The sequence below is a fragment of the Lineus longissimus genome, chromosome 16 (genome assembly GCF_910592395.1).
Source record: "Lineus longissimus chromosome 16, tnLinLong1.2, whole genome shotgun sequence".
NCBI lineage: Eukaryota > Metazoa > Nemertea > Pilidiophora > Heteronemertea > Lineidae > Lineus > Lineus longissimus.
This window is the reverse complement of record NC_088323.1, coordinates 7,108,460-7,132,431: the sequence shown is the minus strand read 5'-3', so window position 1 is coordinate 7,132,431 and position 23,972 is coordinate 7,108,460. Positions and strand designations below refer to the sequence as shown.

The window sequence follows — 23,972 nt, the reverse complement described above, 5'->3', positions numbered from 1 at the left end:
CTTGCGCGCACCTGCACGACATTAGAGAAACTAAAATTTATGGGGAGGGGCATTCTCCAAGCGTCGTCAATGGTGATCATCGTTGCCTAGCCTGTCTCAGTCAACCTTACTGTCTCTGCCACAATCTCCAAGCGCCCGGGAGATTGGGGGAGGGTCTCATGACGTCATGAACATTTTGCCTAAGGTCTCGTTAGGGAGTTTTTCCCGAATGTACGCGATGATGGCGTACCCCATTAACAGGACGTAACATCTATTTTAAAATGCGTTTCCAATGTGATTGCATGAGGACAACCCATTTGCGTCGTATATCAGTAATCACTACTGGAAACGCCCGATTCCCCTGATTCTGCAGGATGTTAAATCGGGCATTTTATATCTTTAAATAAATCATAAGCGTCGCATTTGCTCCTAGCTCTGTTCACCATCCCAAATGGCAATATTGCCAATTGGGCCAACTAAAATTTATGAGACAGTAAGGTCGAGTGAGACAGGCTTGGCAACAATGATCACCATTGACGACGCTTGGAGAATGCCCCTCCCAATAAAGTCAGTTTCAAAAGGCAATATTGCCAATTGGGCCGGACAATCACGGAAACCCCCAAATATTATATATTTCTTCCTGGATAATTCTTACAGTGACCATTCTCCCGTGAAAGACAGTTGCTTACGCTACACAAAAATCAAAAAAAATTGAGGGTCAACCGGTTACCATTGAACTTTTGATATATTTATGTTGAATTTTGCACAAATCAGCGAAAAACGCACCGGTATCCACACTGGATGGCATTTCAACACGGGGCCGACGCACATTCCAAGTTCAGTGTACACATACGTCGGCAACAACAGTAATTTGCGTAGTTTCTTGTTAGCCGCCTATTGAGAAGCGCTCCAGGTTTCAGAAACTCCAAAAACATGTCTTTGCCAAAAGAACTGCTAAATCAACACTGGCATACTGTGAGGACCAAGAAATCAATGATTTTTTAGGAACTACGGTTCGGTTTTGAAATATCGAGAGGCGGAGTATATTTAAAATCACCGATTACGTCAGGATGCATTCCTTTGTACTTCCATAATTGCTCTCACTAACGTAAACGTAACTATAAATATCGGATCACTGAACCTCCCTATTAAAATCGAAACCTCTCTATTTGTTTACCACCACCTGGAAAACCCACAATTCCGTGCGTACCGGTGTCCGCCATTTGTGTCTGAAGACCAAGCCCTGTTTTGATTTCTGTACTAATGCACACATTTACTTAGGGTAAACAACCCTGTGATACTAGTGATCGAAAACGGTGTAAGATTATTTAATTTATAGGTAAGTCCTCTGTCAAGTCCATTTGTTGTGCTGTTATTTTCTGCTTCCGATTTTCTTCTGTCCGGTTTTCATTATAGAAAGAAAAATCTGTTACTACCTCCCTGTACAAAATGTACGCGTTCCCTATGTAAATGTACAGGGTGGGTCTATTTTGTTTGTTTTGATTTTGATAGGGAAGGAAAACTCATTGATTATGTCATGTTTGATTATGTATGGATACCCAAAACTGCCAACAGGCTAACAGTCCTTAGGCCTACCTCCACTAACATGATTGCTAATCTGTAGAATAAAGATAGTGAATCACATGAAATGATGAATGAAAAAGTTTGTTGCTTGACTCATTCTCAACTTCACAACAGAATGAGTTGCAGTCAAGATTGCCAATGGAATGCAACGTATGTGGTGAGGAATTGTTGTTGTTTGGTCTAAAATTTACAATCCCCGATCGGAAATGACGTAGTTTGATCGCATTCAACTATAAATCCATTGAACAGTGGTGCTTCGTTAGTCAACCGATGACCTTTTTTGGGGTGTTATCAGGGATTGTGAACTCGTTCCGTTGTTTGTTGTAATTTTCTCCGGAAACAATGTTGTTTTTCAAATTGGCATTCGGTCCGGGTTATGCAAATGGTACGATTTGCGCATCAATGACCAATCAGCTGACAGTAAATGACGTAAATCATGCATAATCCGGTGCGCAACGTCATGTTAGCTGGTTCTGTAAGCTGATTGGTCAGTTATGCACAAAATATACTATCGTCATATCGAGGACTGAAGTTCTTAAGTGTCGTATATGGAATGTGACAACATTCAGATGCTTCATTCTTGTGGCATTACATCCAACTTCCAGTTGTGCATGGATGGAAGCAATACATGTCGCTTTCAACTTACTGATCCCGATTCATTGTATTGTTGTAAGGCGTCCACCTCCTGAATAAAAGGTCAAAGGTTGGACTCCTGACGGTAGCTCACTCCGATGCGACAGGTTAGCCAGACTCCTTTGGAGACTTCTTAATTGGGCTGACTTGCCAGTGTTTGTTGGTTCAATTAGTTGGGTGTAGAATGTACTTTTTACAGTTTCAAAACCTTTGCTATATCTCCATCGTCAGCTGCTTCAATTCTTATCAATCAGAAAAACTTGCACTGCAGCGATAGGGTTCAACTGGGCCAGTGGCTGGACCCGCATAAAAAGAATCATTCTCAGTGAGGCGTAAGCCGCTATATCATGCATAGAAAAACTTGTATGCTGGATGTGACATCATCATCAGCTGTTGACCCCAGCCTCCAGTCCACTGGAACACAAAAAGCAATCATGAATAACACCTAGAAAAAAAATTGTATGCTCAGTGCTGGATGGGCTGATAAGTGGGGATAGTAAGTCTGAGTGGACCATTGATTTTACTTTGACAGCTGTGATGATCAATCAGAATGATATGGACCAACCGAATGTCCAGGCCGCTACTAGGCCTGCATTGACAGGGAGCTCCACTTCCTAGGTGCTCTAGATAGATCGGATCAATATCATCATTACGATCTGTTCAGTTGTATTATTCATCATCCCACAGTCGGGAGACATAAACACAAAAAAAACCTGAGAAGATGACGTCGTAGTGATGTCTGTGTTTTCTGATTGAAGGGGTTTTTGATGAGACATGTCTGACCTTGTATTTGGACTGTCATTTTGCCAGCCAACATCCCACAGTGGGAGACATCAGCATGAAAAAGGCAGGGAGATAAAGTCTGTGGTGATGTCTGTGGTTCCTGAAGGTTTATGAGGGAGAGCTGTCTGACCATGTCTTTGGACTGTTGACCTTGATGTGAGGTCGCATCCTTGCACGATGCAATCACCGGCGAGATAATGATGGTCCTGATTGAGTGCCTGACTGGTGATTGCTGTGTTGACATGGTCTACTTGCTGGGGAAGACGGGACTGAAAATGTCATCAGAGAGAATCAATCATCATTGACAAAGCCAGGCCAAGGTTTGGCAAGCGGAAAACGATTTCTGGCCTTGTTTCATGTAAAGCCTGGGGAATCAGTGGCAGGGTGGGTTGGTGCGCCAGGCTAGCATGAGGTCGTCGGTTTCAACACTCAGAAGGATCAAGACCCTTTCATCTTTGTGTCCTTGGGCAAGGCACTTAACCCTACTTGCTTCTCTACCCAGGAGTAAATGGGTACCAGAATTGCCTTGGAAGTTAACCTGCGATTGACCACCATCCTATCCTGGGGGAGTATACGCCTAGTGAGAGTTTTCGTCAGCATTTTCAAAACCGAGTGTCTTCGCCAAGTCTCATGCTTCAAACTACACTTTCAGGGGATATTTCTAGCTCTGATGTAAGACAGCCTCCAACTTTGACCAAATAATAACCATGTGTATCCCCTTGTGCGTCAAAAGTCATGAAAATATTGAGGTCTGAACTGCGAATCCTGATATTTATTCCCCCTACACAGTGTGTACCGAAAAATATTTGTTATTCTAATGCATTTCTCTTCTAATCTAATCCCCTGATGGTGCTTGGCCAGTGCTCCCCAGAATCTCAATTTGGTTTCCTCGATAAACGCTACACATGTAGATCCTCTGGCACATTAGGATAATACATCCACTGCAATGACTCACCTCAGAATTGCCGCCAGGGTGTGACTCTTCCATCAGACATGGAGACCATATTCTCTTGTTTCATTAGGAACGGAATCCTTGGATAGCGGAGAATAATCTGTAATTAGCCGATTTAGGATACTTCGGTCATGGCAATGCTTCGAGTCGTGTAGGTATAGAAGTGGACTAGCAAGGCCATTCAATCTGATATTGATACAACTCAATGTTTTGATTTTTGCCTTCAGACGCATATTTCAGTTATGTCACTGGTTGATTACATGTCGGTTTTTAGCTTGTTTCGTCATAGAATCTAAAATGGAGATTTTAAGAATCGTTATCATAGATTCTGTCCTGGGCCATCACTGAATCTATGATGGAGAATGTTCCGTCACACATGTAAAATCACTGATTGAATCCACATAGTCGTGTCTACCATTGGCCCATCATAGATTAAGTGATGGAATCTGTTCTAGAATTCTTCACGGGCCATTACAGAATTGGTGAACTTTTCTTATTTTCCATTATTTCTGAAAAGACTGTGATTGCAAATGCATTATGAAAGGGTGTATAATTGATTTTCATGCAATCTGTGATGGGACCCAGCCGTATAAAATCTATGATGGAATTTCCATCATAGAATCTACCAGGGGCCATCAGAGTATCTATGATGGAAGATGGTTTGTGATAACCATCTCAGATACTACCACGGGGCCACCAATTTCTATGACAAAACTTTTGCCTGTGTACTGCAGACGCTCCACTCAAAGATGTTTGTCCGTTTGACATTCATGATACTTCCCCGGATTTGCAGGAGAGCTTCCCAATACCCATAAGTCTATTTTGATGTATGTACACTGTAATACAATGTATACTATACTGTAGATGTATGCTTTGGCTGAATGCTGGTCCATTTACTTTTGACGAGAAGTCGATGCGTTCTATTGTACAGATGCAACGAGTAGTCTTCTGACATTCGTTTCCCAGATGACTTTCAAAGTAAAGTGCATTCTATTCACGTAACTGGAATTGAATTTCTGTCGTGGCGTGATACTGAAGGCTATAAATCTAAAGCTGGAGGCTATAAATCTAAAACGCAGTTTTGAACCTTTGCTCTGCCGGAAGATTTATCCAGCGTGAAATGAAGCTGGTAGTAACAGTATAGGTGGCTTCCTGGTCATGTGGTGAAATGTACTATTGCCGTAAAGTGCGTCTTGGTTAATATGAAAGTAGTGAAATCGACTACCAAGCTAGTTAATTTCCTTTTTTCAGAAGGTTTGTGAATCGAAAAACCTGGATAATGGAAAGTCTATTTCAAGATGGTGATAAACCTCATGTTACAAAATTACACCACTGGAATTCATTTGAAACAATCTTGACATTTACAGATTTCATCAGACCAGTTTGCGGGCTAAGAGCAAATTTCTTTAGAAAGCGACTCTGGCTGTGTCTATTCTCGGCAAGCACGCCCTGACACTGACAGTAACGATATCATAAAATAATTAATCTCCTCATCACGAGCCGAAAACAGGTGGGTGAGAGAGAATGATGAATCTAAGATCGGTAGAAATTTTCTCCAATAATGCTGTAATGGAGGTCGTAAAAACAGGATAAAGACGTATGAATACTGAATAATCTCATATTGCGCTCTTTCTGTGGAATGTGTTTTCTGCTCACTGATCTGATACGAACTCTGCCTGATGGAATCGTCTCTGTGTATCACTCAGTATCAGGATCACGCCGCCCACAGAGTAAAATATAAAACCTTGCTGTAGATTGAAACCTTAAAGGGGGACTATAGGCAGGAGCAGTGGGGTAAATTGGCCATCTTTGGGTGACTAATATCCACAGTAACGGCACTTGGTCATGTTATATTCAGCACTATTCCCTCGTACAAGCGTGAATCATTTCGACGTACTGTGAGATATTAGAGACCCCTATTGGAGACTTTGTGTAACTTTATCTTGCCTACCTAGCAGCTGGCTATAGTGTCCCTTTAAAGGTTGGTCCACTTGTGTGAGGAAACTCCCTGGCTAATCCAATCCAATTCCCAACTATGGGCCCGAAAACAGTAGCATCTGGCCGATTTGACGCATAACGGAACTGAGGTGCTGCGCATAATAACTTATGACTGAGAAGGCAGAAGATGGATTACTTGAAGAGTGATCTCTGTCATGTTGTGTTCACATCGGCATACGTCCTCGTCGATTTCCCCCACTGCGCTGAAATGACTTTTATACTCCCAGTCTCGGAGGAACATGAGTCCTTGGCTTGCTGTCATATTAGGTTCGATGGGATATCATGTTATAATCCTGGCTGACATAAGCTTCGACATGAGCGATGCTGGGCTCAGATAACATCAAAGGGATCATCTGTACGAAAGCATCTCGTAGTGTCTCGTATTTGTAATGCTTATGATTTACAGTCTACATCATGTTATGAACTGAAGTGTAGGCTTGGGTCCCATTTCTGGGACATTACAGACACAACGTGAATGGTTGCTTCTTGGTTGACTTTTCTTGTGTATACTTGAAGTTGAGATCTGAGTTTGGCGTGGAAACCTTCTACCTTTTCTTTTGTTGAAGTTTCAAGGAAAACCTGATTGAACATGGCTCAGATCAGAACTCCAATGTCTTTCCTTCCCTACTGATACTGTAAAGGAATGGCCCTGATAGTCACAGAATTGAGGAAGTTTTACGTCCTGGTTCACATTTCCAGTACAAATAATATCTTATCTTCTCTGTGATGAATATGACGATGATGTCAGTGATTTCATTTTCTTAACACTTGCTGCTCCCCACCTGTCCGCGTGTCGTCACAATAACTTGACACCCTGATAATGATGACGTGCATTATTCAGCCAGCCATCAAAAAAGGGTCATACTTCTTCACCGCCACAAATAACTCATGACCCAATGTTGTGAATAGCATTAAAATGAAACGGCATAGTGTGACTCTTGACAGTGATGGGAAAGCAAGGAGAAAAGAATGAATGATGTGATCCATCCGTACTGAATGCACGCATTACTCAATATTGACCCCATTTCGTTGAAAAATTCGACCGGAAATCTTAACGAATTTCGTTCATATCTGGGTCAGGTTTGTTGACATTCAAGGGTGGACGTGTGATTGATGGAATAGCCCGTTAGTCATTGATTACTCATGGCTCTACTGTTGATATCTTCTTCAGATCAGACAGAAATCACTTGAAGAACTTGGCTGATTTTGGATACCGACAATAGTTTGGCCTGTGGTTTCTCTTCATACTACAAATTTTTTTGTTCAAGGTAGGCTACATCATGCTGTTATGGTTATTTGTTAATTTCTTCCAAAATTGATTACTCGAGAGTTAGACTATTGATCGAATTTTCATATCAGACAGGCATCAATTAATAACATGGCTGTTTGTGGACATCAATATTAGCGTGTTACCCTTGATACACCTTTTTGCGTTTTTCAAGGTAGGATATCTTAGTTAGCTTTGCTCATTTGTCTTTTTTTTCCAAAATTGCTCACTGGAGAGTTGGACTGCTGATTGGATATTCAAATCACTGGCTTCACTTCACAATGCAGACTGTTGATCAGATCTTCAGATCACAGGCATCTTTCGGAAACGCATCTTTTTTTCGATCCAACAATAATCCCAGATCGTATTTACTCATATACCCGCTGTGATGAAAGTGGCAGTTAGATTGAATAGCCACCTAGATGGCTTTTCTTCCGTTCGCTGAAGCATCAATCAGTCTCCTTGCACCTGCTCACCAATAAGGCAACCATTGAACTCGCGGTCGGCGTCTCTGTGTGTCTCTTTACGCCACTGATTTAACCCTTCACTTTGGCAGCCATTTTTCAGCCAGCGCCGCCACGTGCTGACAGTCGACACCAATATAATAAACAGTGTCACGAATTTCCTGAGGTTGACTTGCAAAGCATGTGCCAGTTCAGAACAATCACGAGACAGCTGGCCAAATCAGCTTGCCAACATTTGGAAACAATAGATTGTTGCTCGAGAACATTATGAATGATCAGTTTCCCTCTTGAGTCTCTAACATAACAGCCCTGTGAGTGGAACTGGCAGAAATCTCAGTCAAATGTATGTTGGGTTCCACTACCCTCCATTGCATTAGTAAGCTGATATCCTATGTGTTTTGTAGGAAAATACATTTGTGTGCTCTTGTGCCACACTGCCAGTTCAGCATTTAACTTGTAAACGGAAGCTTGTCCCTTGAACTTCCTCTCTAGTATCCAGCATCTGATTTCTGCTTGCCTCAACCAGCGGAGATTGCCGGTGCTCCACTTCCCTCCATTAGCAACTTGATGAGCTGATATCCTATCTGTATGAACGGTTATGGCGGAAAATATGCTTGCGAGCTCTGGGCCACATCACCAATCCCAGGGCTGCATTTTAGCATTTACCTTGGAAACAGGAGATTGTCCCTGGAACAGTCTGAAGGATAAGCTTTCCAGTTTCCGTTAACTGACAGATGAACTCTCTTGAACGTGAAGTGGATCATTTAAAGAACTCTCTTGAACATGAAGTGGATCATTTAAAGAAGTATTTAACCCTTTAACTGCCACTGTCGCCGAAATGTGAGGAGCCCCTGTATGCGTTTTATTGAAAAGATCATCTGCTACCAAGTTTTCCCCTCTACTGATAGATGGTGTGCAGGTCATCTATGGCAGTTTCGAGGAATCTAACTCTTCTCTGTTTCAAGCTGCAGTCTTTTAAAAACAGGTTATCAGAAAATTTAAAAATGAAAAAAAATTGGCAGTTGAAGGGTTAAAACCTGGCCAACTTGGTGCAGGTTGCAATCCCTCTTTATTATAACAGGGCCATTTCACCATGACGGAATCTGAGCTGGCCGTGTCCAAGGTATCCGATCACTTCCCCGGCTCTGCTTCCTTCCATTAGCGCTATCGTCTTCATGTTGACCAATCATTGACCAGACCGGTATCATAACAGAGGAGTTTATTACTCAGCTTGGGATAGCACTGCGGTGAATGACCAATAACTCACTCCATAATGCTTCGAAGAGTATGACTCTGAGAATAGCAAAATGTTAAAAAAGCTTAAGTTTTGCGTTAAATTATAGTCTGATATCAACTACAATATAGATTATCATCAGGCTTCACACTCTAACTCCGGTCTGTCCTGAAATCTTTCAGTAGACCTCAGTCAGATGAGCTGCTCAACTAGTGCTACAATCTGAGCATTTCTGACCAGTACCATTGTGCACCTTGGTGCAGAGAGGCAAGTAAGACAAAGAGACCTGCCTACAGTCACATGCCGACTGTGGAGATCGAACCAGGGAGTCCTTGACCGCTAGTCGAGAGTCCCAGCCACTTCCCCACAGGCACAGTGGCTCCTTAAGCGTTCTCTTGTATATGTCTAAGTTTGTAGATTTTCAGCCAGAAATCGGATAAGTTTGGGCAGAAAAAGTCACACTAACAGCCTGAAAAAGGCAGGATGCAGTGCCCTGCTTACAATGGAAATGAATTGGCTGCTGATGGAAGAAGGCAGGACAAAATAAGAGATTAGTTCGTACCAGTTATTGCCTATGATTCCATTGCATGTGCCAGATCTTTAGCTCTGTTTTAGTCGTGGTGCAGACTCGAGTGTCGAACAGGATACCATGGTATTCTTACTGCTGAAAATTCTGTTGGAGTTTGAATGCCTGTATGTCCAGCCCATATAGAGAAATTGTCACAAATTCAATGAAACATTTCCTGTTGGCAGCCAACTGTACCAGTAATTGTACCGTCTGAAAGTTGAGAAGCTAAATGTAGCTCCACATCAATGGATGCGAGTGATGCACAAAAAGAATCTGAAAAAAATCTCGCCTCGAAGCTAGCTAGCAACGGATAACATCGCATTCATGAATAATTTCTACTAGTGCAGAGGGAATTCAAGAGATTTTTCCAATGGCATGATAGATGAACACATTATCAGCCCGACTGATTGATGGAACAGGTATCCGATTGGCTTCCCTGATGTACAACCTGGCTGCACTCCAAGTAGTCTAACTCTGAAGTTTACCTTGCACCTACCGGTAATTGCAGCGTACCTGAATCATTAGGGCTAGGTCATATGGCACGTATAAGCAACGTAGAGTGAAGCACCATAGCTCAATTGGTTTTCGGCTGGGCTACTATAGTCAGAGTTCAAATCCTTGGCAAATTGAGGAGAGTTGTTCCCTTCTCAATTTTTGAGGTTCTTCCCAAGACTTAAATGAGAAAAAATTTATATCACTGGGGATCTGCTGATGATCAAGGGTTAAGTGACTAGACATACTATTACTAGGGAATGATGATTCATTATTTCCTGTTGATTTATTTGCTGATCCATGTTGCCCTCAGGAATGGGGTCAAACTCAATATTTCTTCCGCCTGCTAATATCGTGTGTTTAATTTAACTTCAAATTGAAAAGTTAACGATAAATTCCAAGGGGGACAAAATCGGTGAAATTAGTAATTTAGGTAAATTTCCTGGTCATAATCACTTTTAGATTTCCATCCGCTGGCCTTTTGAGGGACATTTCACCCACACCCCTCCATTGGCCTCTCTGGAGGCAACAATGGAACTAGACTTGTTCCTGCTCATTTGCCTTGGTGGTTTAACTTGGGGGTATTCCGGTGCCCCTGGTTCGGCCTGGCAATCAGTCGAGCAGCTGTAGTTGGAAAGCCATGAACCTCTGTGTGAAGGGTCCGCACTTATCTGGCTTTCAGGACCCACCAAGAGAGATTTCACTTTCGGCATCCATGACTGTATTTTCAAATTTTCAAGTCATTCTTTGATTTCTTTTCAGTTGTTCTCCCTTCTGGACAGGATGAATGAGTCTTGTCAAAGGCTAAGGCCCTGCAGCAACCTGCTGTTAGTGTGACATAGTGATAATTATAGTTGGCAGTGATCTGTAGGAAAGTCTGTTAAAATGTCTTTCTCCTTGTTTCTTTGCAGTTGTTTCCCCTCGCGGGAGGACAAATCAATCATGTCAAAGGCAAAGGCCACCAAGGCCCAGCAGCCCGCTGTTATACACAAAGTGATCATGGTGGGCAGTGGAGGTGTGGGCAAATCTGCTTTAACTTTACAATTTATGTACGATGAGGTAAGTCCTGCTCGAATATCAGAAATTTTTCGAAAGTGTTCATGCGCAAATGGAAAGCTAGCGCAGCGTTAAGATTGTTAGAAACTGTTTTACATTTGCTTAGCGCTTCTCTTCTGATGTTTAACAAAGTTCTCTTTTACATGTGGAATAAAACAATGCGGCCAACCCAAGCTCTGACTGGAAGCTGGCACCCAATCTCTGGTGTTACACCATTTAAAAGTGCAATATCAGTAACAACGTTCATCGGCAATAATCAGTTGTAGACTAGGGTGGGAATAATCAGTTGTAGACTAAACGATAGTGCCACTGCATCTGCAGGGCTTAGAACCAGGGGGCACCAGAAAACCGACAGGCTGCCCCCCCCCCAGGGGCCGACTTCAACAACCTGTTACAAAAAAAAATTTTGTTGGTTTTTGACTCCCCAATCACATTCTTACCAACAAACACATGGCAAATGAGTATAAACAAGTCTATTGCAGCCTCAATACTTTCTTATCAGGGCTAAGTGATGCATACAATCAGTCCCAAAAAGTCTGTTCGGGTTCATGCACGTTTTTTGCGGCATTATCTCTACAGCAGGGACCTTCAGCGACCACCCGCTCTGAGGAGAAATTGGAAAGCCCCGCATCTGGGAGAGTGGACCACCATGTTCCCGCACGATGCCCTTTTAAATGACGATAAACAACGACAGTTTGCATCAGAGCGTGTTTGCCAACCATTCATTATTTATAGCTGGTTGAGTTTATAACCGAATGTAATTACTTTAGACTTGGTCTTGTATCCATGGTGACCCACCATATAAAACATCCCACAAGTACTGGTGGTGATTCATGCAGGATTAACAGGTCTTCCTTACGCTGTATTCATTTTTGTCCACATTTGCGTGAACAATCGTAGACTCGGAAAAGACTTTCATTGACCTTGTCAAGTGGAGGATTCCATTGTCGTATCTTGACTGACATGCCCGTTAGCCGTGCCCATTGCTGGACAAACTGACTCCAATATGTGATATGTTGACAAGACCATGGCAATGATGTTGACTTGAGGTGCTAATAGGAACGATGCACATGTTTGGCACGGAACAAACATGTCATCTAAAGACATCTTTTTGCATGTTACAACATGATGATATACTAAGAGTGCTGCAAACTTGGCTAGTTATGAGCCGAAAATGATTGTGGCCTCCCTTCTGTCTAGGCGTCTTGAGTTGTACTGTAGCATCCAACTTTAAGTTGTACTGTAGCATCCAAAATTAGGTTGTACTGTAGCATCCAACTTTGGGTTGTAGCATCCAACTTTGGGTTGTAGCATCCAACTTTGGGTTGTAGCATCCAACTTTGGGTTGTAGCATCCAACTTTGGGTTGTAGCATCCACCTTTGGGTTGTAGTATCCAACTTTGGGTTGTCATGGTTGTAGCATCCAACTTTGGGTTGTACTGTAGCATCCAACTTTGGGTTGTAGTATCCAACTTTGGGTTGTAGTGTCCAACTTTGGGTTGTAGTGTCCAACTTTGGGTTGTAGCATCCAACTTTGGGTTGTAGCATCCAACTTTGGGTTGTAGTATCCAACTTTGGGTTGTACTGTAGCATCCAACTTTGGATTGTAGCATCCAACTTGGGTTTGTACTGTAGAATCCAACTTTGGGTAACAGAGGCAGTTATCAAATGGGAATCACCAAATGCAGATGGCTTGACTATTGACAAGAGTGTTCCTGAGAGAAATATTCTTCACCATACTATACTCAATAATTAGTTTCATATGCACTCCCTCAACCCTCAGGCTTTCGTGCATTAGTCTCGCTGTACAGATCAGACATTATCGATCAAAGTTTGCTCGAGTGTCAACAGCTTCTGCTCGTGATTCATCTCATTTTAACACGCGTTGTAAAACGAAGGGATCCATTTCACCCGAGGGTGTGATGTGTTGTGCGGTCATCTTTAACTTAATGATTGTGCCGCTTTGAGAGACGAACGAAATCAATTATTGCCATCTGATGTGCTCAGAAGACATTGAGGCATCGACAGACGGGTCTTCTTCTATGTTCAGAATGTTTGAGAGACAAAAAAATTAAAGGTTTCCCCAGGTGTTTTGAACATGTGGGTCAAATGTTCTTCGGGAATCCTTATATCGAATCCTCCCGGGGTCATCTCAACCAACTCACAGTGCCAATTAACCAGATCTCTCAAAAACCCTTTGAAATGCATTTAAAGGGGGACTATAGGCAGGAGCAGAGGGGCTCATTTGGCCATCTTCAGGTGACTAGTATACACAGTAAGGGCCCTAGGTCATGTCAGATTCAGCACTAAATATAATGCAAGTACAATCGTGACTCATTTCGACGTACTGTGAGATGTGAGAGACCCCTATTGGCAACTTTGTGTAACTATCTTGCCTGCCTAGCTGTTGCCTATATTGTCCCTTTAGAACAAGAAAATATGAGTTTCAATCAACAAAATTGACGTCTGCGTAAAAGAAACGTAACAAAACTCCTGTAGTACAACACATTTTATATCAAAAACAGGGAAAACACTGAAAGGGCCTGACAGCTCCTGACCAGTTTCACAGTATGTCAACGCATATGACCTCATTTCAAAAATGTGCATATATTATTAGAACCAAGAATTATACATCTGAAAGAAACAACTAACAGACAAACCAACCTATGAGATATTGAAAAAGCTGATTTCATCATCGCCCTGATTGTAAGAATCTGATTAGAGGAGTCCACTAATTGGCAATTAGAGTCACTAATTGGATTGTTACCTCAATGTATTCTGATAAATCTATTGAAAATGCCTTGGGGTATCTATGGAACATTTGCAATCATTACTTAAGTTATAACTGTAGATTCTTGGCAGCTGCGGTTTGAATTTACTGTGAAGTAAGTCAGGAGCTGTCGCAATTTTCGAGTTTACAGCACCTGTATTTTCCTGACCAATTTTAGATACTGTATTCTGTAACGAAGTCCGGAGCTATCACAATTTTCAAGTTGACACCACCTGTGGTTTCCTGGCTAATTTAAGATATACTGTAAAGACGTCAGGAGCTGTGGCAGTTTTCAAGATGGCAGCATGGAATATGTTAATACAGAACTGGTGGCACCATCTAGACAGTCAGTATGTAAGGAAAGGTGGTACAATTATAACCTCCGAGTACATTTCATGCGTACTCCAAGCTGCTCTCTACACTGTTGTGATAATTGCACTTGGGTTTTAATCGTACCACTTTACCTTACTCCAAATGCCAGCTACAGTCCAAATCACAATTGACATCCCCTAAATGGTGTTATTGGCCATTACCCAGCACATAGGTTGCACGTAATGTGTGCGAAACAGAGAGAGAAATAAGCACGTCACGGGTGCGTCCTTGACACACAACTCAGCGCGTGTACACTGCGCGTCACTGACGCGAAGCAAGACGGATGTCAATTGTGATTCGGACTGTAGCTGAAACTGAGACGTTTTGCACTATAGATAAAGAGGTTATCTAAACTCACACAAATACCGCCAGATATTATCTACATTTCCCTTGATATGAAATTAGCCCCTTTAAATGTCAGAAGAGCATGTACCCCGCTTATCCTCCGGTTGCACTGAATGGTTTCAATCTGCTGTGCGATTTACACGTATAACTTGATAGAAAATAAGCCTGAATGTCAACTCTGTGAAAAAAACTTGCTCCCAGCGACGAGTTCACATGGCTAATTTGAAAAATTGATTGGTAATTACCTGGAGCAGCTACCTAATTACCACGGTGATTGTTTCGTAATAATTTCAAAAAGAAACAAATAACTTTTTAGATGATTTCAGCTGTTTGGAATCGGAAGGAATTGATGTCATTTAAATCTTTTTATTCGCCCAGTCAAGGCTCCATGCAGATTTGGACCGGGTGGAGATAAGAATTGCGAATAAGCCATTTGAATTTTGGAAGTGACTACTTGGCAAGCCCGGCTTACCAAACAGTGACTTTTTCTTGTCCTGAATGGAGAGCCGAACTCATTAATATTAAAGTAAAGTCTCCAGCTCGCCAAACAGGGTAGATTTTTTACCTGTTTGGCAAGCCCGGCTGGCCGAACAGGGTGGCTTTTTAGTGCTGTTTGGCAAGCGGCTCTCCAAACAGGACAAAAAAAGATGCCTGTTCGGCGAGCGGCTTGCCAAATCGACCCGGCCTTGAATTTTTCGAAACACCCAATATAGGTGTGTTTTTGAGAGACGAGAGATAACTCTTTACAGGTGGAGTTCTTACATTAAATGGAGTACACCTATAATAAATTTTCTAATCCATTTCAGCTGAACTTCCAATATTTCTCAATAGGACAAGATATCTGAACCTTTTTGGGCGAGCTTAGCTCTTGGTATCCTTAGTAACATCAAATATAGAATGAAGAAAATCCTATAAAAGATGATAGAAAAGTTGTCTCCAAATCTCTAAGCATTGATATCACAGCCCAAAAATAGTCAAACAAGATCAAAGGAGATGACGAAAATATGGAATCGGTTGCTGTGTTGTTTGATCGCTCGAGACTGCTTGATGTTGTACACTCTAAACACATGTATTTCCGTTGGAGCGTAAAAAAGTGTTGTCTTAGAAGTCAGCATATATGGTTGTTACTTTTGAATTTGACCTCTCTAATTAGGATACCTCTCAGTTAAGAAGGCATTTGCCATTCCCAAGGGTATCCTTATTAATGAGAGAGGTTCTCATGTACTCCACCCAGGAATGGAACGCAAGACCCTGGCGATGACAAATGCTGATGTTCATTTTGAACATCAGTCTTTCCACCCTAACACTCTGGCAGCCCCCTTACGATACTGCTACATGTACTATAACTAGGGTATAACCTCTCTATTAAGGACACCCTCGGGACTGACAAGTGCTGTCCTTGATAGAGAGGTGTCCTGATTAGAGAGATCACATTGAATGAAAACAACCAACTTGGGACCAAAACTAGTGTCCTTGATAGAGAGGTTGTCCTTAATAGAGATGTGTCTACTAAGGGAGGTTCTACTGTATACTATAACTTGTAAACCGAGATGCCAAAATCCATTCTCGGCACATCCATGTTTCCTGGCGTCTTCCGAGTTTCACTTGAGGGACTTCCTCGACCGTCAATAGAAAAACATTAACGTGGATAAGCAGGCCAAAATAGTGAGGTTTCGCTATCCCGTTCTGATAACTAATTCAAAGAGAATGGTTCTCATTCCCTTGCCTGTTATCGTACATGTATAATTTAGAAAGGGATTTCGCTTTCATGACAAAGACCCAGCAGTGACTGACTTTTTTTGGCGGTTTTCAGTGTTTTGACCGATTGATAGCGGAGTAGAACAACATGTTATCTGTTAATCACGCTGTCTCGACTTCTCAAAAGACTTCATACTGTATCTGGTCAATTAGATGTGAAAAAAGGCCTTTTTTTACTGCCGAAATACCCACAAGTTTGTCATTAAATTTGTCATCACGCTGTCTCGACTTGTCAAAAGACATCATACTGTATCTGGTCAATTAGATGTGAAAAAAGGTCATTTACTGCCGAAATACTTCACAAGTTTGTCATTAGGTTTGTCATCACGCTGTCTCGACTTGTCAAAAGACTTCATACTGTATCTGGTCAATTAGATGTGAAAAAAGGTCATTTACTGCCGAAATACTTCACAAGTTTGTCATTAGGTTTGTCATCACGCTGTCTCGACTTGTCAAAAGACTTCATACTGTATCTGGTCAATTAGATGTGAAAAAAGGTCATTTACTGCCGAAATACCTCACAAGTTTGCCATTAGGTTTTTGCGATGGGGCCAGTGGGTCACACGGCCTGGCTACAGTATCAACTTTCAGGAACTGTGCCCTTCGGAAAGAAATTTCATGGCCTGATGGTAGGATAAGTCTGATAAGAGCAGCTTGACAATCAAGGTTTTAACTGTGATGCCTTTGGACTCTGTATGAGTCGGGCACTATGACGTATCATCTACAGGGTGGCCCGGAATTATTTTCCGTCACACAATGGATACACAATGGAATTCTAGTATTGTGGAAGGGAAAATAATTCTAGGCCACCCTGTAGTAGGTATGAGACCTTGACACTATGACGTATCATCTACAGGGTGGCCCGGAATTATTTTCCGTCACACAATGGATACACAATGGAATTCTAGTATTGTGGAAGGAAAAATAATTCTAGGCCACCCTGTAGTAGGTATGAGACCTTGACACTATGACGTATCATCTACAGGGTGGCCCAGAATTATTTTTTTCCCTCACACAATGGACCACACAATAGAATTCTAGTATTGTGGAAGGGAAAATAATTCTGGGCCACCCTGTAGTAGGTATGAGACCTTGAAGTGTCATTGAACCCTTCTCGATGAACTGAGGCATTAATCCAACATCTTGATTGAAAATCCTTTCAAATGTTGAGTTGAACGAGGATTGAATGATGAAAGGCTTCAACGCTTCACTGGCTGGCAGTATTGATTGGTAATAGGAGACTCATATCGTCAAACCTCTCGATCCTTGCACTTAAACTCTGCCTTTAATGACAAATTAATTGGTTCAGGTACAAAAGCGTGTTAAAGGTCAATCTATTAAAAGGTGGTCGAGGTTTTAATAGTTTGAAAATCAATGTTAATAAGGTTGTGTCTGTCACGCTTGAGAAGGCTCAAAGTTCATTTTCTCATTAAGAAAAATGGCAAATAATCAAAAATATGTATTATTTTGTGAATATATTTGAAACAGAGATCCCTTTAAATAAGCAATCAGGATATTTTTGTTGATGTACCAACAGGGATTGTCGGAGGTTCGGTCGTGCAGTAGCTGTGTTGCGTTTGAACATTTGTCTACAAAGGCATGATAAGCACAGTTTTTTCTTCTTCTGCGTTCAGATTTTCATAACCATTATAACCTCAAGTCGTGCGCTGCGACAAAATCGGTTGTTTGTTGCAGGTCTTCGGCTGTTCCCCATAGCTTAGTCTTCAGTGACAATGGGTAATATGAATAAAGACTAGCAAATGCTTTTTTCTAAAACTCCACGTACATTTACACTAGGCGCTTCTGTACAAAACTTAAGTAAAAGCATTTGCTAGTTTTTATTCATATCACCCAATGGCTCCGGCCAAAATTCCTGTCTTCTTTTCATCAAGGGACAGTCCTGCAGAATGTACCTTGGCGTTTGGTCGCCGAGTCGTAAGCACAGTGAAGTTAAAGTGGATGGGTGTTAGTTAGGTTGATTTTCATTGCTATAAACGTTAGAAGAGTGTTAGCATCGAGTCAGAACTAGATGGAGATTACATGTTCTCTTAATTCCAATCTTTTTGTTCGTTTCAGTTTACTGTGGTAAGCAAGGTCTATATCTATGAACTATAACTAAGAACAGATTCATATCATCAAAAATATATGAGGCGAGCTTATATATTTTTGATATCATACATATAGGTGTCTGGCCATTAATTTTACCTTATCATTATCTGCCATTTTCCAAGTATCGTACTAGCTTCATTGCAGTTTTTCCTGTAGGCCATTCACCATTTCACTTGGTCCACTGTAAGTCATAGAGGTCTTTTATCTACAGATTTGCTTCGACTTTGCCTTCAAATTGCCAATTTGCCTTGTTGTCATTTTGTCTAATTGTTAATTTTCTTTACAATTTCTCCATTTGGCTCATTTTGGTTGATCTTAGGTGTACTCTGATATAAAAAAAACCAACATTCTTGAATTTGGAAGCAAAATAAGAAAGTATTTTTACACTGCAAGGCAAATTGGCAAGGTTAATAGGCATCAGATTGAGGAGTATTTTAGGAGAAGGGCAAAAAATCTGTAAGGAGGAGCCATTGGGACATTTGAGGTGGCCTAGTGGTTAGAGCACCAGGCTCATAATCAGGAGGTCGTGGGTTCGATTCTCGGAACGGTCACTGCTGAGTCGTCTTTGTGTCCTTGAGCAAGGCACTTTACCCTACTTGCTTCTCTCCACCCAGGAGTAAATGGGTACCTAGCTGGCAGAGATGGCCCAATATGAATGTTATTCCTGGGCGCTGTAGGGGTAATAATGTGAAGCGCTTAGAGTGACTGAAACCAGTTGGATTTAACGCTATATGATATACATCATGATTAATGATGTATTCCATTTCGAGCCAACTGCTACCACCTGGACGTCTCATGAAAAATCGGATGCAAAAATAAAAACGAAATTGCCTTTTCAACGTTGTTTGCTATTTCAAAGGTTTCATTATAATCTAATCATTTCATCTGTTCTGTCGTTGCAGTTTGTAGAAGATTACGAACCAACAAAGGCCGACTCGTACCGAAAGAAGGTTGTGTTAGACGGGGAGGAGGTCCAAATAGATATCCTCGACACGGCGGGACAGGAGGACTATGCCGCCATCCGGGACAACTATTTTAGAAGCGGGGAAGGTTTCTTATGTGTATTTTCAATAACAGAACAAGAGTCATTTCAAGCGACGGCAGAATTTAGGTAAGACTCGGGTTTTCATGTCGGTCGAGGGGCACCCATCCTGAGGAAATCGGGGGTTAATGTTCGTTTCTCCGGACCTGCACACAAACCCTTGAGACATTTGCCCTCATTTGGTGAAGTGCCTGTACAGAAGTCACTGCGCCCAATCAGAGCGTCGCTTACATTTGATACTAGGAATTTCAAAGTAAACAACGGCGGTAAGCCTTTAATGGCCTGTGTATATTTCACCTTTTAATGATCGTATAGGCACTCCCAACCAAGAAAGTCAAAATCGAAGATATGAGTTGTGAACATCAGCTTCGGAACGGAGACATTTCTGTTCCCTTCGTTCAAAGTAAAACTTCTTGCCAATGTTTTTACAGAGAACAGATTTTACGGGTGAAAAATGACGAGAACATTCCATTCTTGTTGGTCGGTAACAAAGCAGATTTAGAAGATAAACGCCAAGTCACGATAGAAGAGGCACAGGGACGGGCGCAGCAATGGAACGTCCCTTACGTGGAGACGTCTGCAAAAACTAGGGCTAATGTTGATAAAGTAGGTATAGGGAGGACTGCTCTGCTCGATGCTGGTTCGGAGAGGTTTTTAGGATTAATGTCTAACCTGCACCTGTCCTTCTTGAGTTGTGTTTGTTTTTGTCCTTCAACTGTGCATGGATGGGTCCTTATTCAAAATCATCTTGACGCATATTAAGAGGGTTAACATTCACATCTGCTCGTTATGAGGGCAACAAACTGGCTTAGTTTCCCAAGAATTCACGAAGGGGGCGCTGTCACTCTTGCGTTCTTTTGAGGGTTCTTCAGGAGATACGAGAAAACAACAACAGTGGTGAAAGGACAACGGTGAAATCAATTACGTCTTGTAAGATCTGTACCATCATTGTGACGTCATTTGCTGGCTCTCATTGTCGATTGCGCCAAAACATGACACGTGAGGTCATCTGAAATTAACAACAAACGACATAGCATGAGCTGTTAGCATTATTGTTAGCCAGGACTCGAAAGAGAACACGACTCTGTGCCAATCAGAAGCTTGCTGCCTCATTGTGTGAATGTTAGCCCTTGAAGCTTCAAGATGATCTGAAATATCGTTTTAACAGATCTATGGTAGTTTTCTGTTGAAATGTCATAATTCTTTCAAAACTGGAACAGTCATGGTCTGGAAGTCACGTGGCATGGGTGTGGGGTTTGACTCCTGCATGGGCCCTGCCTCAAACTTGTGACCTGATGAGGTGACACCACCATTTTCTCTGGAATTCATTTTCTTTTAGACGCACAATGCGTTGTTCAAGCTATAGGTCTTGAGTGGGGGTCAGAGGGGGTCTTGACAATTCAAAAACAGAAAATGGATGGTAAGATACATGTTGAGAGAGTGTGTGACCAAGTGCTGGCAATAGTAGGGCGTGACGTACTCTGCACGTCATCGACACGTCTTGCTGCCATGTTCATGACGTGCTGTGCACGTCACCCGCAGCAAAAGGGTCGATATTTTCTTTAAAAAATGGCGGTGTCATCTCTGAACTGAACAAGACATTCTGGACGCAGGTTCATTTGACATTCTAAAGATCCTTAGCCAAAAGTTGATGATCTGCAAGTGGCAAAGCTTGCACCATGCCAACCTTGTATCACATTGGTACCCGCCACAGCCTCGAAGCAAACGTCAAAGAAGGTTGCCTCTCTGTCCTTTTGCGACAGTCCCTCTCATAATTACCTAACAAGAGAAAAAGTCACATCATCGACATTGATTAAGGTGAACCACTCCCACGCTGTCGCTGAATATCTTTTAAAGATACCAAGTTCATCTCCTTGCCTCTGAGGATCAAACACCTCGGTACCAATCTGCTGATGAGACAGATATTCTTATTATGTCTATGGGATCGGTCCCCCATTGTCTTCCGAACCTTGATGACATTTGAACGAATAGCTAGTGGTGGGCGGCAGTTTCTGCTGAGACTAATTATTGGATTGATTGGATGGGCCGTCTTCTCTAAAGCACCGCAAAAAACAAGCAATTTTAGTTACCGCGACCTGTAATATAGTCGTGACAACATGATGATTGTGATTGGAATGCGGACGCCGGTTGTTTGAATTGCAATCACTCGTCGTGTCGTCATTGCTCAGTCGCAGGTCGCTGCAACTAAACTTGCTTGTCTGTGTGGTGCTTCAGAGTCTGCTTGATTAGTTTGGACATTTGGAAATCTGGCTGTCTGAAGGATGACATAATGCAGTAGCGAGGTCAGATGTGCTGTGCAAACGAGCAGTTTATATCGCAGTGACCTCCGATTATAATCGCTGCGATGAACAATGCACAATATCAGTTTTGTCGCACGCGATCGTGATCTCATGTCGCAGTGATTTAAATCGCTCGTTTGCGAGGAACCTAACCACCATTGGTGATCCTACTTTGAATTGACACATTCCTCTTGGCAACTATTCAGCACATTTTAGCTTTCCATAACTTCTTAATCTGTTAAACATTTCTAGTCCTTAAACTATTGCATGCTTCAAGCTGTTTGTTTTGTTGTTTATAACGTCTGCTTTTACGTTGCTTTGTTTGTCCTTATTGACAGTGTTCAACAAATCAAGATCAGGCAGTTAAACCGACTTCAAACCAGATAGGTTGTTCCACAATTCAGTTTGGCTCGGCAATACCTCAACTGCATTGACCCTTACCATAAAATTCACGAAAAACTATCTGCCATCTTCAAAACAGCGCAGGCAATTTTGAAATTTCAACCTAACGAATGCTAACAGGAGTTCGATGTATCAGTTACAATTTAAATGCTAGCTACATTGTACCCTGGCAGATGGGATAAATTAAGGGAACTAAATCGGGTGAAATTTTATTAAAGTGTCCTACATGACAGAAACAATAAAACGTAAGTTGCACGGTTCCTTCTCGAACGCTAGTGCACCTTGTGACATGTCTGGTCAGTCGATTTGTCGCACGCTGTCGATTTGCATTTGTTTGCTAACCACCCTCATTCTGTCTCCGTCTCTTGACTGTTTTCCTCAGGTTTACTTTGACCTATTCCGCATCATGAAGAAACTTCGCGAGGAAAAGCCGCTGAGACGCGATGCTGCCCCTAAGAATGGTGTCGGTGGAAATAGTAGCCAGGGTTGCTGTACTGTGCAGTGAAATGTAACACGATCACTTTTGCTTTCTTATTCTCTGTTCCGTGTGTTTGCTAGTTCTACCCATTTCACAGATTCCCACATTCTGTCTTTGTGCTACCTTTCGAATGAAAACGGATTCATGTTATTTGTGATTGGCAAATTTTTCCAGATTTGAAATGTAAAAGGGCCAAATGTTTGCTGGTGTTTTATTTTCGGAGATTTGATTTGATTTTTTTTTTTTAATTGAAAAACAGCAAGAAAGGGCTCCTACCAAGAGAAAATGACCAAAGTTATTTTGTATTTCCTCACAAGTCTGGAAGGGGGTCGATTTCCATACCTACATGACCTAGCCTTTTGGGATGTATGTCCATACGCTTAGCAATAATATTAGCATTCACCGTTGTCATGCTCAAGTGATTATTCAAGTATGGATATCATACCAAATTGCCAGGTATGGAAATACATCCCCGTCCAGACTGTACACTGTCAGTCAAAACGTCTAGATTCATTCCTGCCTCGGTACACCATAAGTGTGATCCATATCAGTGACCTGAGGTCCATGCAGTCGTTGTTGTGTCTTGATAGACGTGATGAGTGCTTCAAACCAACATTGATCCGAGCCGCTCCACGCACATTTAACATAACCATTCTCCCTGAGTGTTCCTAACCATTCATTGCCACGGGCCAGCACACCCCACCAGAACCAATCAGTCAATCTATAAATACATTGATTCATCAATTACCCACATCAATCAAACATTGTGTATCCCTCAAGATTGGTCATGTGACTCCTACTAATTGACTCGTTAAGGATCCAGCTTAATTACTGACCACTCCTCTGTGTGTACAACTCATCCTCCTTGTCAGAGATATTAGATTTTTCAGATAGTTTAATGCAGTGGTGTCAAATTTCGGATTTAAGGTAGATTGTGGACTTCTTCCTTTTAATTAATGCTAAATTGATAGCAAGAATAAATATACAGTAGATTCTCTCTATCAAGGACACCCTCGGGACTGACAAGTGCTGTCCTTAATAGAGATGTGTCCTGATTAGAGAGGTCAAATTGAATGGAAACAACCAATTTGGTACCAAAATTAGTGTCCTTATAGGAGAGGTTGTCCTTAATAGAGAGGTGTCCTGATTGAAGAGGTCAAATTGAATGGAAACAACATATATGGGACCGAAACTAGTGTCCTTATAGGAGAGGGTGTCCTTAATAGAGGTGTCCGCTAAGGGAGGTTCCACTGTATCTCTGTCTCAGCTCTCAGTAGATTTGTTAGTTTTCAAATTCAGACTAAATATGAGTATTTTAGGGGCATTTTTGTGCAAGCGAGTCGCACCAAGCAGAACATGTATATGAATATCAGGTTTTTTCCTTCA

At 41.9% G+C, this 23,972-nt stretch overlaps 1 protein-coding gene across 4 annotated transcripts in view; it reads left to right on the top strand.

The window, feature by feature from the left end:
• The first annotated feature begins 1,203 nt into the window (after positions 1-1,203).
• The window catches only part of LOC135500660 (ras-related protein Ral-A-like), a 28,267-nt gene continuing 5,498 nt past the window's right edge, over positions 1,204-23,972 (top strand). The window contains exons 1-5 of one of the 4 annotated variants that reach the window (XM_064792257.1): positions 1,204-1,318; positions 10,866-11,013; positions 19,267-19,475; positions 19,838-20,012; positions 22,491-22,616. In XM_064792257.1, the coding sequence (XP_064648327.1) occupies positions 10,897-11,013; positions 19,267-19,475; positions 19,838-20,012; positions 22,491-22,613 (624 nt within the window). In that variant the 5' untranslated portion in view covers positions 1,204-1,318; positions 10,866-10,896 and the 3' untranslated portion in view covers positions 22,614-22,616. Of the gene's footprint in view, positions 1,319-3,955; positions 4,083-7,122; positions 7,198-10,865; positions 11,014-19,266; positions 19,476-19,837; positions 20,013-22,490; positions 22,617-23,972 lie in introns of those variants that run through there. The other 3 variants (XM_064792255.1, XM_064792258.1, XM_064792256.1) reach the window with 3 other exon arrangements.